Source organism: Rhipicephalus microplus, chromosome 2 (assembly GCF_043290135.1).
Source record: "Rhipicephalus microplus isolate Deutch F79 chromosome 2, USDA_Rmic, whole genome shotgun sequence".
NCBI lineage: Eukaryota > Metazoa > Arthropoda > Arachnida > Ixodida > Ixodidae > Rhipicephalus > Rhipicephalus microplus.
This window is the reverse complement of record NC_134701.1, coordinates 298,192,633-298,206,078: the sequence shown is the minus strand read 5'-3', so window position 1 is coordinate 298,206,078 and position 13,446 is coordinate 298,192,633. Positions and strand designations below refer to the sequence as shown.

The 13,446-nt window shown below is 48.3% G+C and overlaps 1 protein-coding gene across 4 annotated transcripts in view; it reads right to left on the bottom strand.

Moving 5' to 3' along the window:
* The window catches only part of ND-39 (NADH:ubiquinone oxidoreductase subunit 39), a 179,327-nt gene that overhangs the window by 437 nt on the left and 165,444 nt on the right, over positions 1-13,446 (bottom strand). For 3 of the 4 annotated variants that reach the window (XM_075882384.1, XM_037429885.2, XM_037429877.2), the window contains exons 8-9: positions 744-848; positions 614-683 (exon numbers count right to left, since the gene is read on the bottom strand). In XM_075882384.1, the coding sequence (XP_075738499.1) occupies positions 614-683; positions 744-848 (175 nt within the window). The remainder of the gene's footprint in view (positions 1-613; positions 684-743; positions 849-13,446) is intronic. The other variant, XM_037429892.2, reaches the window with a different exon arrangement.

Genomic DNA, 13,446 nt, shown 5'->3' with positions numbered 1-13,446 from the left:
TAAGTGCCTTCGAAGCAAAAAAAAATGCTAGTTAAGGGCAATTATTAAGTGTATTCAGAGCACATGGACATTCATAAAGATTGCTGAAGCCTAAAGCATTATTTAAGCATCTTATAAATATTTATATTTATTATAATACATGCAGTATGCTAGTATGCAGCTAGTATACAAGCAGTATAGTAGCATCACTGGCGTAAATCATGGAGGGGTCAGGGGAGTCCGGACTTCCCTTGTGTTCAGGCTGGGGATGACCTGGCAGAACAACAGCATTGCTGATATCAATGCCTCTGGACCAACAGCAGTAAAATCCGTTAAAGTAAATTTTTTTTCAATTAAAGTAAAAACTAAAACAGAAGGGAGAAAGGGGAAGAACTTGTAAACAAGGACTGGGTGCTGGAGCTGACATTTTGACAAGCAGACTTCTCTTTTTCAAGGCTGCAGCTTAGCACTTGTGTGTGCACATCCATTGTTAGTACTACCAACAGCCTATATAGCATATAAGAATCATATGGTGCTGTAACAATTACTATAATTTTTTAGCTAGGGGCGAGTTGTTATTCAGAAAACGTTTCTCTCGACTTTCTGAGCCCACCAGTTTCAGTTTCATACATACCCTTTCCAACCTCTCCCACGACAGGTGTGGATACTTGAAGCCAAACGTCTCAAGGAGCTGCACACGCAACCTACAAGAGCATGAATACAGCTGATCACAAGTGCTCAAACAGGCCCACAAAGTTACTTACAAGAAAAATGGGTCAAAACGCATGTCGTAGCGAATGTATCCCACTTCTCTTCGCATCACCCTGAACATGTAGTCAATCAACTCGCCCAGTTCATAACGACGAGGCCTGCAAGTGTATGAAGAGGTCACTAAGACAACAAACAATGCGGCCACTGCATAAACACTACTGGTTAGCACCTGGGCTTGTTGCTCAGCCTTGTGGAGGTATATATTTCAATTCTTTTCACTTCACTATGTTGTAGAACAATGTGTTCCTGTCTCAGGCATTCTAAGGCCCATATTCAAAAAGCCAACGTTAGCCTTATCTTACATTTAACTTGTGGTAATCTCTTGCACTTCCCGTGGTCACGAGCCCTGCAGATTCAGGCTTATCGAGCCAGAGCTGTGTATACCGTTCCCGGCTCACGTATAGTGCACTGCTCCACACATGCTTTATCTAGCAAGGCGTTTAGCGCCGCGCGGCAAGACAGACAGTGTTCAATCTAACAACACACACTTTATTGCCTTTGGCGGCCTCCCAGACACAGTACAATGTGCGCTCTCGGGACGCGGGGTGCAAAGGGCTCCTGAACGTGAACGTGCACCAAAAGGGGAAACTGCAAGCACGTCACAGCAGGCAATAATGAGCTTTGACAGGCCTCTCGGGAAAAGGTATCTCGTGACTATGCTTAGCCCTCCTGTGATGGCCTGTTCACGAGGGCAAATTCGTACGCGTAGGCTTCCGGCAGCTCAGCGTAGTGCAACACCGCATGAGCACTAGGCACTGCTTTTTTGCTTATCGCACAGAACCGGAGCTAGCACAAAGTAAACACGCCCACCGAGAATGCCAAGGAATCCAGGTAGGCTACAGTCCGGCGATTTCCAAAGGGAACGAGACTGGAACGAAAACATGTGCTTACTGTGTGCTGCCCGAGGAGAGAAAAATAGCGTTCTCTTGCGAGCATGTGACTTTCCAACTCTTGCAGCCCGAGACCACGCGTGCCACACCTGTGGCGCCATCTATTGCCACGAGCCATCATCAGAGCATGAGAGGAGGAGGCAAGAAAGGAGAAGTGCAGCAAAAAAGCCCGCGCAATAGCTGCGAGCATGCCTCAGATCTGCAGAAGCTTAAGCTTATGTGATTTAATTGTGAATACTGTCCTACTTTGTTCAATAATATCTGGGTTTCACATTCCAAAACCAAGATATGACTATGAGAAACGCCGCAGTGGCACAGTGCACGAGCCTCTCTATCTCATTTCCATGAAATGTGACCATGGTAGCCAGAACTGTACCTGTGATTTCGGGGTCTGCAGCAGAGCACCATTACCACTGCTCCACTACATCCTACTTCTTTTTTATGAAATGTGCCAACGGCACGAAATGGATATAAAAAACTGGAGATAAAAATAAGGTTGGTTTATGAATATGGGCCCAAGTGATTAATACTCTTTAATTTGGAGCTTGTTCATTAGAAATAATAGAAAAAAAGGCAACGTGTCAGCAAGTTGTGTAGACTTTCAACGACAGTAAAACAAGATGTTGATTGTGGTGGGCAAGAAGGCTCACTTTGACATGCACAGTGATGGAAGTGACTTTTTACTTCGCAAAAGTTTTACTTTGAAAAAGTACTGCTCTGGAGAAGCTATTGGTGTCTCAGGAGCAGATACAAAATTTGCCATACACCAATTGAGAGATTGCTGAAACATCTCATAAATGCTAATATTTCACTGACAACAATCAAGTATCAAGAAGCAAAGAGATGACTGGTTTTCAAAAAATGTGCTGTCAAATGAGTAACGTATTTAAAATACTAGTATGTGTGGCAAAATCAAATAAAACCGTTGAAGTTAAGCACCACATTTTAAAAAATAACCACAGTCCCATATAACTATTGCCAAATAAAAGTACATAATAGGTGTGAGATAAAAGCATTTGAGCTATGTGCTTATTATGCCAGTTTTTGTTGCATAAATGAGATCAGAGCTAATAATGATGCACACTAGTAGCACAGTAGGACGATAGTTTGCAGATTCATTTCAGTTTTTTTTAGGACTTATGAGTTCGTCAAAGATTTAAAATTTGGTAATTTTGATTCTCTCAATGCCATTTCAGAGCAGATTTAGAGCAATTACTAACAAAAATAAAAACTCTGGAGCAGCATAAAGCAGCGTTTCTATCTAAGAACAGTTTATAGCAGTTGTAGCAGCACTTCGATGACTGCATGTGCAAGATTTACTTACTTATTCAGCGGTGGCACAGCCATTTTAAGATTTAGAGCATTTTTGGAACAGGATAAAAGCTATTGGGGAGCATAATTCATGCAGAAGAAAATGTGTTTTGGAGCAGACTTGGTGCAGACAAAATGCAGTTTGAGATCTTCCTGAGTAATACAACCCTAGGCCGGCAACTTTTTAGTTCATATAGTGCTTATTTATGTGCAACCAGGGGATGCTGCTTTAATGCAAAGAAGACCACCTACCAGTCAGTTTACACAAAAGAATGTCACGTGCAGATTTCACCACAACACAGATGCTCACTGTGGGGATGCGCAAGTGACAAAGCAAGCATGGCAGATGATAGGTGACACACATGGAAGTGTCATTCCCAACTAGAATTCTATAAGAGATGGGAGCGCCCCCTGACAAAAAGTGTAAATAGGGCGAGCTGCATTATGGTACAGCTCAGTTTGAGCATAAAGAAACATGCAAAGTGAAAAAAAAGATGAGCACTAATGATTGGATCCACTAATGACAGGTGTTTACAATATTTGTACTTTTTTGTGTAAAAGATATAAGCAGCATGTAAATTTAAGAGATGCACAATATTAATGATAAGAAACAGACAATAACGCCAAATAAACTATAGGGGACATGATTACAAATTGTAACACAATTAATACTTGCTTACATGACAAAAATTCGAGGACTTTCAAGGCTATGTGTGCGGACCTCACTGTCTGTTAGAAACCCAATCAACACATGTTTAGGGGAGGAACATGTGTTACTTTCTCTTCCAGAAAACATTCGCACTACCATATTTTTCCGTGTATGGGTTGTGCTTTTTTTTTTCTGACTTTTTCGTCGGTGCAACTTATATACAGTCAAAATCGGGTTTGACGCCGCGGCTTCGGCAGCCTGGATATCACCATGTACTCTTTTGCCGTGCACACAAGCCACATTTTATGAAAAAATAAAACACAGCCGTAATCTAACTCTCTAGAAATAACACAACTGATATAGCTTAGCACAGAGAATAAATAATCAAAGAGGGGTCAAAATATGCAGGTATTTCTAAATTGTAAGGGGTTCGTCCTATGTACGGCTGACGCAGAATTCTAGCTAATGTTCCAGCTGCACACAGTCGTACCGTGCACGATTAACGTCCACTATCCGTAGCTTGTCTACTTGCAGCTACACGGGTTCGGGCGAATAAGGCAACAGGCTAGGTTAACGAAACGACACTTTATAGCTATACCTTAGCAATAGTGCATAAAATGTCGTGTGCAGAGACAGATAACAAAGGTGTTGACCCATATTCCGTGGTCGTTGTCGTCCTCGGCTCACAAGGGGTTGCGAGTTCGACCTCCTTTTTCCTAGGCCGGTGTCAGAGCGTGCGGACGGCCGCACGCTAGTTCTGTCCACTGACCCGGTTTCCTTCTTCCTGACGAGAGTAATACCTTTGCTCGCTTAGGGGAGGGAAACCAATTTCGCACGCTAGGAAAGGGGAAATTGCGAGTGCTGTCCGCAAGGGTTTTCCATTTCCTCCCAGAGGTTTTATTGACTCTCGAAGCTACAGTCATGTCCCTGCAACCGGGCTGTCGCGCTGCCGTAAAAGGGTAAGAAAAACTGGGCGCACGTGCTCCCCCCCATTCCTCCCCCCCCCCCCTGAAGAAGGCCCCCGAATGACAGAGACTGCAACATGAGAGCATTTTGTCATTCATCATCGAGGAAAGATAGGACGGAGGGTCCAAATCCGTGCCCTCCTGCGGTTAGCCCTCTGCCGTGGGTGCTGCCGGTGCCCCACTTGTCGCCATTGCATCCAAAGTACCCACCACCACTGTTTCCGTGCCCACTTGCATCATGGCCAGTCATCGCCACTGCTGTCACCTTCTATGCCATTACAGCCACTGCTGTCGCCTTCGCTGCCATTACTGCCGCCCTGGATCCGGTGCCGGTATCACTGTGGTCCGGACCACGCCCCGTTGACCTCCTCCACTCAGGGTGCTAGTGGCGAATAGGAGTAGCCAGTTTGTGACATGTATCGTTCAGCACTGGCCCAAGGCTACCCTCTCCAGCATGGTCTGGGCTGCCGCATCGGGTCACAGCTCCGCTGGTCTGGCGGGCTCAGGAGTCTCATCTTTGGTGTGCCACGCCATGGCCTCGAGGTAACAGAGGCCATAAGGGTACCCGGACAACCGTGGCACCTTTTGCGTAAACGCTCGATGATGAGGGCGATGGGGTAGGTTGGAAGTGGCGTTGCTTGGTTAGGTGGGGCCGCAATGACGACATGAATGTTGTTGGAGGTGATCCTACGAGAGGAGTGGTTTCCTGTCCGAGCTGTTCCGGCGGCACTTCTTTATCTTTCGTGTCTCCATCTGCTCGGTGAAAGTAGACCCAGAAAAAAGGACAGGTTAACAATCGCACATGTGTTGCACGTGAACCCTTGCATCTACCGTCAAACATATCAAATGCGGCCTGCCGTGGAGAGTTGTCTTCGCCTGTTACGCAGGAAGTAACGCAGTTCTGGGTTCCTCACTCGGTGTCGAGCGATCTCGCCCACCGCGCGTGGCTTGAAGGGAGACTGACTGTAGCCCTCGTACTTTTCCCGTGACACGTAGCGTTTCAAGTCACATACATGCACCGATCCGCCGCTTGGTTTGCCTTTCATGTCCGCGAGCTGATAAACGTGCAAGGAAACGTTCTCTCCCACTCGATACGGCTCTGACCATTTCGATGCCAGCGAGGCAGCAAACTGCTTGCTAGCATCGCTGAGAACATGATGGAGCCACAGCACCAGATCGCCCACTTCGTAGTGTGCGTTCCGATGTGTGCGGTACCACAGCGCCTTCTGCTGTGCCCTAGCAGTGCTGAGATTATGCCGAGCTTTATGTAAAGATTCCGCTAGCTTCTCGTGCAGCTGCGTTGTGTATACAGTGTGTGCTGATGTCGCCAGTGGCCCTCCACTGCAATCCGCGAGTACGGTCTCCATCGGATTCGGCAGTTCTCTCGCCAGGTTCAGAGAAGAAGGCGCTTACCCAGTCGATCGATTCACGGTCGATCTCTGAACCGATCTCTGAAACCGATCTCTGAAAGGTAGGTATCTCAGTCCTTATGTCTTTCAGAGAACGTAACAAGCATGTGCTTGATGTTGCGATTGACACACTCCGTCGGGTTCGACTGAGCATGGTAGGTGGTTCTTTTCTTGTGCTTAATGCCCAATGCAGCGCACGTGTCAACAAACACCTTCACAGTGAAATAAGATGCATTGTTAGTAATCAACTGCTCAGGGAACCAGAACCTGGTGAGAACCTCTATCAACTTCTCTAAGATCACCCGAGCCATCAACATCCTAAGGCGGAAAACTTCCACCCATTTAGTGAAGTGATCCGTAATCACCAGCAAGAACTTGTTTCTGCTAGGAGTTGTGGGGTACGGGTTTCTGCTATGTTACATGCCGCGATTTGCCAGGGAGTCTGACTGTTAATCAGCTGCATGAGGCTGGGCCGATGTCCGCCTCATGGCTTGACGCTGTTACGAAAGACAGAGATGCCAACATGGTCCCGATGGCGCCACTGCTTCAATCTCCACCGCCACGGTCTCCAGCCGTTTGGTAGCATAGGTTTCTCAGCTGGCGACTGCTTCTGCGCAGAGCTGATAGACGAGCGGATGAGACGACGGTGAGTTAAGCGAGGTTTATGTACAGCATAGATACAGAGGCGTTACAAATTCGGCACTGGGGCCGACAGCTTAGAGACTCGAAGAGCCGAGCTCTCTTCTCTGACACAAAGGTCTACTGCTAGCGACGCGCCGCAGGGCGGTTTTTAAGGCACCGGGTGGATCCTTTGAGTAACCAAATGTCCAACCAGAAGCGCCACTGGCCAGGTTAGAATCCTGCATTGGGGCTCGCTGCTGGGCCGCGTCATGCTCGTCAAATCCGGCGCCGCTGCGCGTGGTTGCAGCCAAGGACGAGTGACGTCGTCACACACTGCGTAAGACTCGCCAGACTGAAAGGCGCCGATTGCTTCGACGGGCTCGTGGGCTGAGGCGGCTCACTGCGTGTTGCGCGACAGACCGGCGCCACCGCGTGATGACGCCGTTGAGTTGTTCGCGTGAGGTGGGCTCGCGCGCCTGTCCTTGACACAGATTGCTTTTTCAGAAGCATGGATGTTCGGTGTGGACTCGCAGGCATAACAGCACCCCTGCCGCCAGAAAATGTGCCGGAAAGACGAGCTGCTTCCACGTGGCTCAGACGTCAGGCGCGCTCGTTCGCCAGGTTCCTCCAGGGTCGCCTCCAGGGCCATGAGGAGAATGCAGCTTCAGACTTCATTCCGTGAACACATCCCATTCTTGAGGACGGATCCCTGCTCCACTGGCTTGTCGCCACAACTTACCGGCCAGCTTCGCTCGTCTCTTCTGACGATTTTTGACCTCAGCACTTGTCGATGGTTCTGCAACTTGTCAAAAACGGTTCGACAACAGACAACACACGACACAAGCAAGTGCCCTCGGTCACCCGACAGAACACCAGACAAAGTATAGTACAACATATACCTAGCTACATGTCTATCGGAATTTCGTTCCCTCTACATCAAGACTCACATGTGGGACACAATACTCTTAAAATGAGAACTCAAATTTTTACACGTACAACAACATAACGAAATAGAACATAAAGTTGGCCCCTTGAAATCTCTGAGGACGAGAGCGCTCAGCTAAGGCCGTGATGAGGACAAAACTTTGCCCCGAATCGCCAGCCAGAAACCGAAAGGTGGAGAAGGTACTAGCTAAAACGCACGGCTTAATGCGTCTACATTAGCGTTTAGCTTTCCTTTTTTTTTGTAGCGAACTTCAAAGTTGTGCTGTTGGAGTATCATGTTCCACCTCAGTAACCAGCCACTTTCAAGGCGACATGTTATTTAACCAAGTTAGAGGACAGTGATCCGTTTCGACCACAAACCTCGAACTGGAGACATAACAAGTTAGCTTTTGAACGGACCACACAAGGCAAGCGCATTCCTTTTCAGAGGTACTGTATGCCTCTTCATTGCCGTGGAGTTTTCGACTTAAATACAAAACTGGCCTTTCGTTACCAGAACGTCTTCCTGGCACAATATAGCTCCGATGCCGCGATCACTCGCGTCGCATTGAATCACAAATCTCTTAGAGAAATCGGGTGCCATGAGAACGGGCTTTTCGCTTAGGGCCTGTTCCAGCTGGACTTCACTTAACCTAAGCTCTAGGTTCAACTGCTCCAAGATTATCTCCGATCCCCTTTCGATTACATCACTAGAACTCAAAGTTTCTGCTCCCTCTTCCTCTGAAGCATTCAACAGCAGATTTTCGACCGCCTGACGTTGAACGTATGGTTTCAAGTTACTGTGGTAAATTTTGTTTGGCCGCCTTCCTAATTTCACTTAGTAATTAGTATCGGAAAGCTTCGATATTACTTTGGCGGGCCCTTCCCAATGAACCTTAAACTTTTTCTTTTTGGACGGCCGCAGCAGCATTACCTGACTACCTACTTCAAAAGTGCGCTTCTTCGCCGATTTATCGTAGTACTCCTTTCACAACACTTGTGCAGCCTTCATGAGGCTTTCCACAAAATCTTTGATTTTTCCAAGCCTTTGAAGGAGTTTCAGAACATACGCAACTACATTAGGGTCCTCATCGAATCCCTCCCAGGACTCACGTAGCTTTCGCAATGGTGTTCTCAAACTCCTTCCATACACAAGCTCTGCAGGGATAAAACCAGTGCTCTCATGAGGAGCTGATCTCAAAGCGAACATAGCGGGAGGAGTACACGCTTCCCAGTCGCATTTGTGCTCAAAGCAAAGAGCTCTCAGTATCCGTTTCTGAACGGAATGAATACACTCTAGCGGATTAGATTGCGGGTGATGGATCGAGCTGAGCACTACTTTTATTCCACATTTACCCAAAAAGGCAGAGGTAAGGCAGCTGGTGAAGACACTACCATTGTCACATTGGATTTCAGAAGGAAATCTGACGCATGCAAATATAGATAGCAGTGCATCCACGACATGAGAGAATTGAGCTCCTTAAGTGGTATCGCTTCCGGAAATTTTGTGGCTACACAGAGGGCCGTCAGGATGTACCGACAACCTTGCCTTGACTCTGGCAATGGCCCGACGATATCAATTACTAGGCGCCGAAAAGGTTCTGTGATAATTGGCACAAGCTTCATGGGTGCCTTCCACTTGTCCGTGGATTTCCCCGCTCTCTGACAAGTGTCGCATGAGCGTACAAAGTCTTCGATGTCCTTCCAGCATTTCGGCCAATAAAACTCAAGGGAAACTCTAGCCATGCTCTTTTTTATGCCGAGATGCCCTGCCCACGCGTTTTTATGCGCCAGTTCCAATAGTTGGCGACAATACTTTTGTGGCACCAAGAGCTGCTCATACTTGCGACCTTGCGCATTTTTGTAGCTCCGATACAGGAGTCCCGCTTTCTCAAAAAAGGAAACATTTTTTTCTTTTCTTTCAAGTTTACACTTTTCATTAGCATATTAATCGAGAGGTCCTCACGCTGCTCTCAAATGAGCGTTTCTCGATCAACCCTTAACAGCTCACTCTAACTTTTTGCTACAGGCAAGAGCGTTGCACCCCTCTCGCTCCGACTCAATGGCACCTTGTCGTCTCCTCCACCTACGGAGACCGCGCCAGTCGCTTCGGCGATGGGCCGCTCGAGTGAGTGCTCAAATGACTCACATGAAGGATTTCCGGTCTGAGGTTCTAGTGACTCGCCGTCAAGGTCACACAGACCAGCAGCTTTTTCACTTGGTGCATCGCCAGATTGAACAAGATCAAGTTCCTGCGAAAGCTTCCGTGCTTGCGATCGCGTGAGGGCCATGAACGCCAAGTTGGAGAAGAACGATTTACCCTGCTCTTTGAGAAGCTGCTCTGAGAAAATAGATAAGGAAAACGATCGGGAAGCGCGGCAGACACAGCCGCTTCGGTGCGAAGCTTACCGAACAGGCCTTCAATGACAACCATAGCGATTGATAAGCAAGCACTCTGCTCCTCGGCGACTTGCATAATCCACGTGCATTCTCCTGTGAAGTCATCCGGAGACACCAACGAAGGATGGACAACATCCATGGTTGCCGCTGAGTCTCGAGGTGCTCGACACGTTTTTCCATTCACACTAATTTCTTGGAGATATGGCTCCAAAAACCGCATGTTCATTTCCGATTCTTGGATTGTTGCGAAAGCAAACTTCTGCTTACAGTTTATCGCAGTGTGCCCTTCCTTTTTGCAGTTGTAGCAGATTAGCGGCTTCCGTGATTCAAACGCCCGTGTGGTATCAGTGGATTATTTGGGGACCGCACTCGATTTCTCCGCTTCCGTTTGCCCTTCCCCTACATGTCCTTCGTAAGAGGCAGGTCCTTCTTGAAATTACTGTGCGGAGCGGGTTTCCGTTGATCAGGTTTCTTTGAAAAGCCCTCTTTCCTTTCATGCTTTTCAATGCGCACTGCCCTGCTATACAACTTTCGACGAGTATAATACTCCTCAGCTAACTCTGCTGCCTTGTTTAGCTGTACTTCACCAAGTTTGTCCTGCAGCTAAAGCTCGACATCCTCCTCGATACAGCGGTAGAATTGCTCCAATGCAATGCATTCCACCACTTTATTGCGATCGTCATAAACACTTTCGCCCTTGAGCCATTCAATTAAATCGGCTTTAAGACGAAACGCGAAGTCAACGTGTGACTCATTCACCTTTTTAGCATACCGGAACCTTTGCCTGAAAGCCTCGGGTGACAACTTATATTGTCTCAAAAGCACTTCCTTAACCTCGTCATAGCTTTCAAACACTTCTCTCGACAAGCACGTTATCGCGTCGGACACTTCGCCGGGAAGAAGAGCTAACAGGTTCTGCTCCCAAAGAGACCGCTCCAAAGCATTTCGCTCACAGACATGTTCAAACTTGACGAGATACTTCGCCATGTCCTCGCCTACTACAAGAGATGGCAGTTGGTCCCGAATTCTATAACCGCTGACCTAAACTGTCGGGGAAGCTACGCTAGGCGCCTGCAAACACTGCAGGATTGCCAATTCTATTCGTTTCAACTCGAGGCGCTCCAGTCTCTCGGCCTTCTCGCGTTCGCGACGTTCGCGCCTTTCAGCTTCTTCACGTTCGCGAACTTCTCGCCTTTCAGCTTCTTCACGTTCGCGAGCTTCTCGCCTTTAAGCCTCCTCGCGGCGTGCTTTGATATCCGCCCAGGCCTCATCGACTTCCTCAGCCGACACTCCTTCATCCTTCATGATTCCAAGGATCCCTTGCTTCCGTTTTGCACGGCCCAATGTAATGCCGAGTTCCTCACAAACTTTGGTGAGTTCCTTCACTTTAAGGTTCTCCATCGTTTACACTAGCCTCTTGCTGTTTCCCCCTATTAAGAATCTACTTGCTGTACCCACTATAAGACTACTAGCAAGACGCGCAAGCAATTTTAACACTGCCGTGTTTATACCCTCCGCATTAACTTTGGTTTCAAAGCGCTTCGACTTTGCTTGAAGCCATCAAAGCTCACTCTAATGCTTCACACAGCTCTTCTCTAAACTACTATAACCTGTGCTAGAGTAGTCTGGTGAACTGAGGGAAAAACATCAGGCACTCACCGCATCGATGCCGCTGACGCCGGCCGATCCCGCAGCTGCCACCACTGTTACGAAAGCCGGGAACGCCAACACGGTCCAGAAGGCGCCACTGCTCTGATCTCCGCCGACACGGTCACCAGCTGTTTGGTAACGTAAATTTCTCAGCTCGCGACTGCTTCTGCGCAGAGCTAATAGACGAGCGGACGCGGGGACGGTGAGTTAAGCAAGGTTTATGTACAGCATAGATACAGAGGCGTTACGGATTCGGCACTGGGGCCGACAGCTTAGAGACTCGAAGAGCTGAGCTCTCTTCTCTGACACATAGGTCTACTGCTGGCGACGCGCCGCAGGACGGTTTTTAAGGGGAGACGCTCCTCGAAAGCACTTTTTTTTGTTATTCAACTTAGAGCTTCAGAAATTGGACCACTGATGCAGTTTTTCCTCCTGATTCCAAATCTGTAATCAGTTTTTACATAAGTGCAATAGTTTGGGAGTTGTGTTTCAAGTAATGGTGAAACTTGATAAGTTTTCCGGGAACTTTCGCGCATACTAAATGTTCATGCAGAGAGTTGTTCAATGGCTCCTTTTGCTCCCTATTAGCCATAGAGTGCCGATATCTAGCTAGAAATTGTGCTCCAACTTTGAAACTATGAAAAAAACATCTGTGTAGCAAAGTACCCTTTTTTTTCCACTCGACCACCATTAAATTTATTAATAGATATTTACAGCTGATAGGTTGTGCTGATTCAAGTAGATATCGGCACCCTACGCACTCTCCTCAATGTGTGTGCCAAATTTCGTCGTCGTATGACCATTCTAAGTGCCCGAAACACTTCCCGCAAAAAATGCAAATTGGCCAAAATTGCGAAATGAGAAAAACGCGTTTGAAAGTTTGAAAGTCTGTATTTACAAAAATGAAAAACGCAGTAGCACGAAACTTGTGCTGAACACATACACACATGTCCAAAGGGAATATCAGTTGTCTAAAACTCTCCAGCACCGTAGGTTTTCCCTTCCCGGCTGGTGCGGCAGGACTCTTCCACCCGGGCCCTCTTGGCTGCACTGCGACGGTGTGCCCTCGCCTCAGCGGTCTGACGCACATTCATCTTGTGCATGCGCATGCTGTCTCGGCGGTCGCTGAGGGTAACCAGGGCCTCCGAAGGAAGCACCCCAAGCTCTTCCAGCACCTTTTCAAAGCTCGCGTGGCCCCGGTTGAACCACAGGACTGCAATGGCTGTGGCTGTTTCCACAGCAGTCCGGGAAGCAAACCGGGTCTTTGGACACAGCAGCCATATTTTGCTGTTCAGGGACTCGGCCGCGTTCTGTGTCTTGCCGTGGAGGCACCGGGCAAGCAGCTTCGCATCTGTGAGACGCTTGTAGATTGGGAGGACTGCCAAACCCTGGGCCTTGGTCAGGAGGGGGGTGTGGCACGGTGCAGGCTGGCCCTGCGCCTCAGCACGTCGGTGCTTGCACCACGAGTCTGGGCCTGCAGGACAGAACTTGTGACTTCCAGCACCGTCTGTTGAGCACGAGTGCAAACATGAGGCCCATATGGCAGTGTACATCTTGTGGACATTTCCCCGATTGTTCACAATGGCCACCTGAAAGTAAGTTTGAAGCTTCTGGATGGTGGTCTCCTTCAGCTTCTCCCCTCGTGGAAGTGGCGTTGGCAGCTTCCGCAGGCCGGTGCCCAGACGTTTCGCCACGTGGTTGGTGCACTCCTCTTTTTCAATTGGAGTGTCAGGGTACACGTTGGCATCCCAGACCCCGTTGTAGGCCTTGCTGTCTCCATCGCTTAGGAAGATGGTGAACCGCAGGGGTGTCTCATAGTCCACAGTCCTCTGCCAAATGCGCACTGCAGCTTCGGCCTCCATGGCATGCGAAGAACA